At 36.1% G+C, this 10,867-nt stretch overlaps 1 protein-coding gene across 1 annotated transcript; it reads left to right on the top strand.

The window, feature by feature from the left end:
* The first annotated feature begins 3,076 nt into the window (after nt 1-3,076).
* On the top strand, nt 3,077-8,229 carry LOC120633986 (transcription factor mef2A). The gene is made up of 5 exons (XM_039904424.1): nt 3,077-3,183; nt 3,651-4,012; nt 5,509-5,695; nt 6,426-6,605; nt 7,245-8,229. The coding sequence occupies exons 1-5, from the start codon at nt 3,077-3,079 to the stop codon at nt 8,227-8,229; spliced, it is 1,821 nt and encodes a 606-aa protein (XP_039760358.1).
* Nucleotides 8,230-10,867: the final 2,638 nt, after the last annotated feature.

Below are 10,867 nucleotides of genomic sequence, written 5' to 3'. Positions count from 1 at the left end.
TATGTTGACCCGGAATATCAACTACCACTATACCAAGTGTTATTTGAATCCGTTCAGTAGTTTGACGTGATTTCCGGACAGACAGACAGACAGACAGACAGACAGAAATTAAATAAAAATCTGTTTTGGACTCATTATCGATTATAAAGCATCCCCCGGTCAAAACTTTCAAAATATATTAAATGTAAAGAAATCTTTCAGTTACAGTTTTATTATAAGTATAGATTTATCTTATGGAGATACGAAATTGGGATCGTAAATCCACTCGCCAAAGATTTAGTTAGTCGCTCGATTGGCTCTGTGGGCAGTGACCCTACTTTCTGAGTCCAAGGCTGTGATTCGATTCCCGCAACTGGAAAATGTATGTGTGATGAACATGTATATTTTTTAGCGTCTGGGTGTTTTTCTGTATATTATAAGTATTATTTTGAAAAATATTCATCAGCCATCTCAGTAGGTACCCATAAAACAAGCTGCGCTTACTTTAGGGCTAGATGGCGATGTGTGTATTGTGGTAGTATATTTATTTTAGTATTTATTTAAAAATTGTCTTGTGAATGTTTGCTTTCTCGATAGGACCGCTTTTGCACACGAATGTTCTTTTTTTCTCATGTATTATATTTTTGAGTGTGCAATAAAGTCATCGTTCATCCACCCAGCTGCCTCAACCTCTGTGCCTAATAGCCAACAACTGCACACACAGCAGACCACCACGCTGCTCCGATGCTGCTTGGCGGGCTTATTATTTTATGTTCGTTTTAATAAACAAGACCAACTGCCTTTTTGTTTTTATTCCACTGCAAGTTAGCCCTTGACTGTAATCTCACCTGGTGGTCAGTGATCAAGTAGGCCCAGTTTATAAGCACGTCAAGTCAGTCTGTTTTAATGAATCGTATTATATACATTAATAGTTATTATATACAGATAAAAACCCAGACACTGAAAAATATTCATATTCATCACAATAATATTTTACAGTTGTGGGAATTGAACCCACAGCCTAGTACTCGGAAGGTAGGTTCGCCGTCCACTGCGCCAATCGGCCGTCAGTAGTATAGTATATCCTGTTCTTCTTAATCTAAGAAACTAATAAACCCTTTTAGGGCACAGAGTTAGGCAACAATACCACAATGATATCATAATACTTTCTACCACCTCCGCATTGAAGTGAAAATATCCACAACATTTGTGTTTCCGAGTTTTGTGTGTGCAGACATGCGGATAAATCGTAAGTGTCAATTTTATATGCTTTAAAACATTGAACAATATCACCTCTATAAGTCTTTACCGCCGAATTAGCGGTCTTCGTGTCCAATATAATAATATCTTCAGGATAATCCTGAGACTGCCTCGATACTGTAGTGCGTGACCAGTGGCGTGCATTGAGGGTATGCACAGGATATGCAGGTGATATAAAATTAAGAAAACCTCCAGTACGAGTTATAAAAAACTTATGCATAGGCATTGTAATAGTTATAAAAAGCCTACCATTACGTATTTATAGCTCGTACTGGAGATTATCTTAATTTTATATCACCTGCATACCCTGTGCATACCCTCTATGCACGCCACTGAGTGCGTCTGGTATGTTTGCGGAGAACAGAAATAATGGCTTCTTCGGAATTATTAGGAAAAATATCGCGTCCCGCAAACGTAGGATCGAGAGCAGTTCCAATATTGTTCCTAAGGTTTCAGCTGGAAAGTGTATTTAAAGCACACTGGATGTCAGCTTTAGTATGTAGTATCATTAACTATATTAACGGACATAGATATTAAGTTTATTGTGAATTACTAACACATGGACCTTTGTAGTCTGAAATAAATGTAATACAATAACATTTTTAAGAAGGCTTAAAAATATATTTTAAACTTTTTAATATCTCGGTTACGCTAATTCGGCGGTAAAGACTCGGTATATAAATGAAACTTATGTTGAAGAACGTGGGGACAGGACTTAGGAATAATACTATTTTTCACGTTTTACATTTGACTTATAATCGAGCAGAGTTTCCCCCTACAAGTACTTGATACAGAATGAATGCTTGAGAATATATTAGTTTCCGGCAAGTTATTTCACAAAATATTATTCTATTTGGAAAAACATTGAATATAGATAAGTATTATTATAAATTATATAAAGCAAAATAGTACTATTAAAGCAATTCAATATCAATGAATCTTGTAGTGACGTCACAACATGTTTATGGCGTAGCGTAGGTATCAGCCAGGAGGGCAACCGCTATCATTTATTAATATAAAGAAAAGTGGGACAATTCTTTGACTAATGTCCGTTTTAACCAACGTCAAACAAGGCAATACCTTAATAAGTAACGACTAATCTAAGGAGATTCCTATAGGCACAAATAACTTTTTCCAATAGTTACCATCTAAGAGTTGGTGGAACGTTTGTTTTCTCTAAACATCGCCTATATCATTAGGCATTCGATTTAGGCGATTCCTAGGTAAATTTAGATTTCTTATAGGTTTTTCGGCCTTAGTGGGAAGCTCTGTGTCATATAATTGGAGGAATTTGGGGATTTGTAATTTCTGATCTCTGGTTTGTTGCGAGGTTTTAGCCATTGCTTGATACCATCCTACCGAGAAAGACGCCAAGTTATTTAGCGTTTCGGTACGATGCTGGTTACAGGTTGCACGATAACAGGTTACTTAGTTCGGTTTTCTATAAACAAGTTTTCATACCTAGAGTGCGGCTTATACCTATCCGCGGACCTAATAAAGCAAAACAAATGACAGGTCGTGAACATTAAAGTTCAGGGAATAACCTAGTATTTGAGTATTTGATGATAAGCTACTATTTTTATTAAATTATACAGAACGCTAAAATAAAAATGTATTTTAATTTTTACAGAAGTTAGTCTTCTGTAAATGATGTTTACCCCTACACTAAGCGAACGGCTTGACATTTGTTTTTTTACATTTAGTCCGCGGATAAATCGGCCGCACTTTACGTAGGTGAATCGGTTTCGTTTACGTACCTTTCGGACCCTTATACATGAGTTTGTTAACGTGGTATCTACACCTTAACTTAGGCTATTTTAATCTTTCTAGGTGAAATATGGACTTTCAAATAATACTTTTCGCGCATTTTATTGCAATTGTATTTAGTGCAACGTTGCCTGCCAATAATGGCAGAGCACCATACGACCCAGCGGAATTGTTAAGGTAAGTTTTAAAGGCACACTAAGCACATGGTAAACACCATCTGAAACAGCCAGTGTTCAGACTTATGGACTCGGCAGCGACAGGCTACCTTTTGACGCCCTTCGGCGCAATGGTGAGCGCTGTATCTTATAAGTGGAAAGTCCTGGGTTCGATTCCTGACGGGGGCAATTCGGATGTTTATAATTTCTGAAATTTATCTATCTCTGGTCTGGTGTGGTGGGAGGCTTCGGCTGTGGCTATTACCACCCGACACAGACTTGCTGCTAAGCGATTTAGCTTTCCTGTACGATGTCGCGTAGAAACCGATTAGGCGTTAATATATGCCATAACGCCTAACATGTTAGCCCGCCAGGTGAGATTGCAGTTAAGGGCTAACTTGTAGTGGAATGGAATGTCCATTTGAAATATTCTAAAAAACTCAAAGTATATTTAGGAACAATATCCGTATTTACTATAATCTTTTTCAGGAAAGTTTTCAACACCAATGACACCATACTACCTAAAGCTAATTATGGCTTAATACAATTTGAAGACCAAATATCACAACCAGATTATGTCAATTTCGAAGCACACAGCAATCTAGAAGATAATAGAGAGAATTCACATGAAATTTCCATAGAAAATCAATATAATAAGAACGTTCATAATCTGGTTAAGTTTGAAGATGTAACCAAAGATGGTTCTAGAAAGAAAAAGCGAAGGAAAAGGAAGCCAAAACAACAATTCTATGGTCTGCATGATTCAGGCAATGTACCGAATTTTCCGTATGCTCCTGGATATGGGAATAGCCCTATAAATGGCCCTTATCCTTATGGAGTACAATATTATAGTAAGTGTAAAATTATAATGTTATGAAATAGTCAGTAAGCAACTCGTCAAAAATTCAAATAGGAGTTTATGTGTTTATTTATTTCACAATAACTTATTCCTAAATGCCTCAACAGATTAAATTCAATATGGTGGTTGTACAGCGCCATTTTGAAATGTGAACATTCGTAGTCGTGTTTTTTACTTACGTAATTTTTTATACATGTATTTTTAATTGTAGTCCTTGAAATACATGAATTAAAAAAAAAAAAAACGTAAGGTTTCCTAACTATATTATAGTAAATTTATTTTGTTCTAAATATTTGTGTACAGCTTAAAATTAGATTAAATGACCAAAACATTGTTGGTACAAACTAAGTACCTACTACCTACCTATTCAATTTATAAAAATTGAATAACTTGGTACACAAAATGGTATCCAAGCCATTAAAATATAGGCTTTTGACTAAATTAACCTAACCGACAAAAACCGCAGTGTTGATGTTTAGCCGGTTTGCTAATATTTCTTAAAAGGCAACTTGGAAATCGCGCCTTGAGTGTAGGTTTATAAGTGATTTCGACAGATCGCTTTCTCTTCCTACTAAGATGAGATGAATACAGAAAAATTAACACAACAAAACGAGATGAATTGATACGAATTTTTTTTTTAAGGCAGTTGTCATTATCATCATTCAACACACTACCGGCCCACTTCAGAGCATGGCTTTTCTCTTAAAATGAGAAAAGTCGTGCCCGTGCGGATCGGTAGACTTCAGACGCCTTTTGAGAATATTACGATGATCTCTCAGGCATGCGGGCTTGCTCACGATGTTTCTTTTGACAGTCAAAGCAATTAATAGAAATAAAATTATCTGTGGAAACCTGTTATTAGTTTTAAGTCAAGCAATTTGGTAACTATTTAGTATTAACAACTGTTGGTCTTCCAATGAAAGAAATATAAAATAAAATAAAAATAGAAAATAGTGAATCTTTATCAGTAAAACTCAGTAGGTACTATTATTCTTTGGAATCCTAACCCCTAAACAAGGAAAGCCAAAATTGATGCCTATTTACATGTACCTATTAGTGGTCGCCTAGTGGTCGAAATTTAACCATAATTAAAAACGAAATTTACAATATTATTTATTATTTATTTATTTTATAAATTAATTTTAAATTACAAATTAAATTATTAAGCTTCACAGATTTTGCCAAGGCGCAAATTTGACACACACGCAAATTAATGTATTAATTTGCGTGTGTGTCAAATACGTGTGTGTAATGGTTTTTTTTATTGTTTAATGTATTTTTATGCATAATTTAAAAAAAAAATAACATTCTCCAATTCTTCTTTACATAAGCTATAGGTACCTAAGTGTGGGAAATATCGTACTCCTCAGTCCGCGCAATTTTCGTAGAAAGTAAAAAGTTTTTGCTTAACGTTTTAATATATAGATAAGAAGCAAATAACTCCCAAGTAAGGAAGACATGACTATTTCTTTCTTGTGTTTTATTCAGAACCACCGCGCCCCAGACCGTCTCTAGCATCGGGAGCCCTAACGGCGGTGACCGGAGCCCTAACATCCATCGCTATGTACGACGACTACCAGTGCGTCCCACGGCTGCTTTGCGAAGCAGCGGCAGGTGGAGCCCTTGGTTCCTCTGGGATCTTGCAGACTGTTTCAGGATTGCAACCTTTATTGACGTAAGTTTTTAACCCCCGAAACAAAAATGTTTCACTCGTAAGTTTGACGTTTCTGTACAAGTTTGTGTCTGTCTGCTGCATCGTAATTCCCGAACGGATGAACCGATTTTGTGGTGGTGAACCGAAGGTGATTGAGGAAGTGAAGGAGATTAGTCGGTAGTGCTGATATGGAAATCAATCTAAGATGGCCGCCGCTACAAAATGGCAGATTACATTATATATTTTCACAACTCCCTCAAAACGGGTATTAAATGAAACGGGTTGACTCGTATTATATTTTGCTTGTAAGATTTTTTTATTTTGAATATAATTTTTTAAAAACTTTTATTTTAGTTCTTGGAACTCCTTGCCTCTCCATATCAGACGTGCTCAATCCCGAGCAGCATTCTAGCGCTTCTGTACTGTTTCAACTTTTCCTTATCTATTTTCCTTGGCGTCTCTTGGCTTTTATCCGACTTTTTCTCTTAATTAACCTATTTGTAATGTGTGTGTATATATATACATATATACGAACACACAATATATATATAAAACTGTCAATGTATTAAAAACCTTTTTTCTAGTCGTTTTTTCTAAAAACGTAGAATAAGGTGAAAGATAAAATATTTGAAAAGATTTTTTTTCTTCTTACGCCAAAGAAGTATAACTTCTAACGCGTGTATCTAAGTACCCACACGTTTTTTTTCTGTGGTTGGCATGCATTAAAAGGGTACTAATGGTTCCTTTCTAGTCTGTTGTCAGCGTACAACGGCCTCACCAGCAACCCCCTGTTCGTGTTTGGACGTGCGGTGCTGCTCGGAACGTCTGCCGACAGCAGCACCGCTGCCTGCCGCTACGCGTACCCGGCCTGCCCTACTGACCCCGAGCAGCTGGTGCATTATCTGAACAATCATAATGGAGGGTTCTTTAGGTAAATCTAATCCAAAATCTTCGAATCGATCGAAATTTAGTAGTGCTACCCTTTATCTACTTTACTTATGTCGTGAACACTTTACATGGCTGTTAGGCGTTAACTCTAGTTGTGTGCATGTTCATCACGAAGTCTCGGACTCGATACCCGGATCGGGTCACTGAACAGTATTTTATTTATTTTTATATGGTTTATCTTTTGTTTTTACCAGCGATTTTACAGAAAATAAATTACATAAACATTACATAGGGTATGACAAATCATTTAAACAACTATTAGTTTAGATAAAACTTATAATTCAAAGAGTGACAACACCAAAACCCGAAACAGAGACAAACAGAAAGATGAATTACGTACTCGTAGCTTAGTAGTAACTAATCTCTACAAATATATAAATGTCCCACGTAGTTGGAAAATTTCTCTGGAGATTGGCTGCCGTCGGTCAGGAAAACTATGTAGGTCTAAAGATTTTGGATTCGATTGCTCAATGGTATCTCCCGAAGTTGAGCAATCGAATCCAGAAGCTATCTCTATTACCGATGACAATACAATAAATTGAGATAAAGTTATTTTTTTATTTTATGGTTAGAGAGAGATTAATTTTACTAACTAATTTAATCATTGATTTCTGCTTTTCAGGTTTTTTAACGCACCACAACCGGGGCAACAAAACGTAGAACAATTCTACAATCAACTCTCCCAAAACTATGGACCTTTTCAATCAAACCAGGAATACAATCAGAACGGCAATCCACAAAACTACGGATTTTACAATAATCAAAATAATCAACCAAATTATGGTTACCCTGAACCAGGTCTATATTCTAATTATAATCAAAATTATGGGCTTGCTTACCCTTATCAGAATTATAATCAGAATATTCGCTTCAAAACCAGTGACAACGCGTATAAAATCGAAAAACGTATCCAAAACAAGCTAAATACACTTTATATTGACAATTTAGAAGATGAAAATCCTAAATGGACATTTCCAGAGAGGAATACAAATTATCCAGGTAACCATGTCAAAAAGGAGGTGTTCAATTCATATGGCTCTGATGTTAATTATAATGACCAAAGAATACATAATAATGATCTAAATAATAGAAATCCGTATCATAATGATAATAGAAAAGGCAAAACGCTAAAGTTTCCAGGCGTCAATAATGAAGAAGATTACTTACAAGATAATTTTGATAATAATCGTGGATCTTTTTTTCCAGATAATGGTAATAGGCAATATCTAGACTATAATACTCCATCGAGTGTTCACAATAATTATGATAAAAAATATCATGATAATATACAATACTTAGATTATAATACTGCTTCCAATAACAATTATGATACCAAATACCATGACAATAAACAATATTTAGACTATAATACTGCAAATCATAATTATGATAACAGGTATGTTAATAATGTAAAAGCTAATCCATATTACGCTAATCAAAATGAATATTATAATTATAATAATGATAATTATATAAATAAGAACAAATACAATAATTATAATAATGATTTGCGAGACGGGGTGCAAACTGTTTACGTTGTTAGAGGTAACGGCGATCCCAACAAACCAGAAATTTATAAGTTAAGACCAGGGCAATCCGTCCAGTGATGTGAACTTTATTAATGTACAGTTGGCTACATTTTGTATCGTATGTTTAATAGCTAAAGAGTTAAGGATTAACGAAAAGAGTTCCGATTATTTTAGTACCATTTATTAAAAATTTTGTATTTTTTTTAATTTTCAATTGCACTGAGATGTGTAATCATACTCCCTGGCTACCCACTTAAATAACACCGGTGGAGCGTAACATCGTGATGCCTGAGAGTTCTCTATAATGCTCTCAAAGGCGTATGTTGTTCACCAAACCGCACTGGGCCCACGTGGTAGACTACGGTCCCTACTCATTGTGAGAGATTCTTGCCTTGTAGTGGGCCGGTAATAAGTTTATATGATATAACTTTAAATTAGATAATGAATAATAAAAACAGTAAACATCAAAATCAATTTTAATTAACGACATTTTTGAGTGTATAACCTAATTGGTTTGATTGAGACCGGTACATCACCCTCCATAAGCTTATTATTGAAGTTCACTTATTGTTATTGTCGAGAACGTATCAATTTCAATGAAAATTCCAATTAAATACATTATCATAACACGATCAATGGACGGCCTTAACTTTATTTTCGTTAAGCCGTTCACCCTTTGGAAAAGGCGAACGAGTCGGTTTCTCTGCTTGCGTGACGAGTTGTGGATGCGGCACGATTTTAAAAAGCATTCGTAGAACTGCACCAACTCCGCCCGGCACGGTCATTACGTATACGTAATGGCCTGACGATATATCGTCAGGCCTATATCTTGTAGTCTTCAAATTTTTGTATGCAAAGTGACGTTTGACAGGAACGATCGCGAGATTTACGCCTATTGCAAACCTATTGTGAGATACTCACTCTGCCGGTATTATTAGAGAATAATCTCCTAAAGAATCTGATTTCAAATATAACAGTTTTTTTTAAATGTTTTGTGAACCGTTTGTTTTCCTTTAAATTAGCTCTATGTTAAAAATCTACTTGATTGGTGACTCGGTTAGAGCGTGAAGGAAGAGCAAATAATAAATAATATTAATAAATACTTTTAATTCAGGCCAAATACCCATATGACAAAAATGACAAAAATTAAAACAAATATACAAAAAATACTGTAAAAATAATACAAAAAATTAAAAACAATAGTAAAATTAAAAATTTAAATTAACATGCAACTACAATTACAAATTTCAAAAACTAAAAAATAAAATAATGAAGACTATAAAAAAAAAAAATTAACAAACACACTTAATTGAAGTACCAGCGGCTCTACGTATAATGGATGGTTTCCACCAGCTAAGTACGGAGACAGGCCCAGGAGGAAGAAGAAGAAGGCAGTTATTTAAAAATCACAGTCGTATACTTCAATAACACAGAAGAACCAAAGTCACATAGCCTAAACTATCAGCAACTTGAAACAGCATTGGACAGGCCGTGCTTGTCGTAGGTAGGCCGTTGGATCAGAAAAGTTTTCGAGTGGAGACCATGAACAAGCAAGCGTAGTGTGGGACGCCCTCCAGTACGATGGACCGACGACATAATCAGAGTGACGGGGAGTGGGTGGATGAGGAACGCAGAGGACGGGGATGTGGTGGCGCTTCTTGGGAAAGGCCTAGGTTCAGCAGTGCCTGAACCTAGACCTTTCCCAAGAAGCGGCACCATAGGCTGAAATGATGATGATGCTTCAATAAGTTACCTTAATTTTACTTTAATACAGATGACGATATAAATTATGTAATTGTGGACGCCCTGTTCCTGAGAAAGTCAAACACCTGTGCTATACCAAGTCCGCTAACATCCATATTCACAAACACGCCAACAGTGCTAGAGTATACTGATCCTTCAACAGTTTTATTGATGGACTCTATCAATAAAATTGTCTAAGGATCACATGTGATTTTATCTTTAATAAAATAGCACTAAAAACACATGTGGTTTTGTTACCAGTTTCAAAAAAGTATGATTAATATACAAACCTGATATATTGCATACGTATGATTGTCAAATGTCAATCCATTATAGGGAACGGGTCTTCTCTCAGAGTGAGAAAGGTTTGAGCCGTAGCATCATACTTGCCAAGTGCGGGTTGGTAGACTTCGAACTTCTTTAAGATAATTATGGAGAATATAAAGGCATGCTGGTTTCCTCACGATTTGCTTTAACGGTGAAGGAAAGCATCGTAAGGAAACCTGCATAGCTGAGAGTTCTTCATAATGTCCTCAAAGACGTGTCAAACCGCATTTGGCCAGCTTGGTGGACTACAGCCAAAACCCTTCTCATTCTGAAAGGAGACTTGTGGGAGTGGGAGACCCGTGCTTTGTAGTGGGCCGGTAATGGATTGATGATGTTGATATTTCTTACGACTGCCTATCTTAGTTTTTTTTTTTTTAATTGGTGATAGAGGAACGCTTGACCACCATCTCACATGATGGAAAGTGCAGATGTGGCCTAAGATGGGACGCGCTTGCCTAGAACACGCCTGTTCAATCTTGTTTTAAATAAACCCAGGAGTTAGGAAACACACGCCTCGGAAGGGCGTTGCAAATCCCAGCCAAAAGTAGATGCAAATCTCTTTGTGCGAGTTTTTGGGATATTAACAACATAGGAATGTAAACGCAGTGTCTAGCGGTGCGATGGTCAAATGGTGAAGAGGGAACAA

This window comes from Pararge aegeria, chromosome 22, assembly GCF_905163445.1.
Source record: "Pararge aegeria chromosome 22, ilParAegt1.1, whole genome shotgun sequence".
Lineage (NCBI taxonomy): Eukaryota > Metazoa > Arthropoda > Insecta > Lepidoptera > Nymphalidae > Pararge > Pararge aegeria.
Note: the sequence above shows the minus strand (reverse complement) of the source record. Positions and strands in the feature narration are given on the sequence as shown.

Coding starts and splice junctions, on each gene's coding strand:
- LOC120633986 (XM_039904424.1), top strand. CDS start 3,077: ATGGACTTTCAAATAATACTTTTCGCGCATTTTATTGCAATTGTATTT. Junction 4,013..5,508: donor TTATGGAGTACAATATTATA/GTAAGTGTAAAA, acceptor TGTTTTATTCAG/AACCACCGCGCCCCAGACCG. Junction 6,606..7,244: donor CATAATGGAGGGTTCTTTAG/GTAAATCTAATC, acceptor TCTGCTTTTCAG/GTTTTTTAACGCACCACAAC.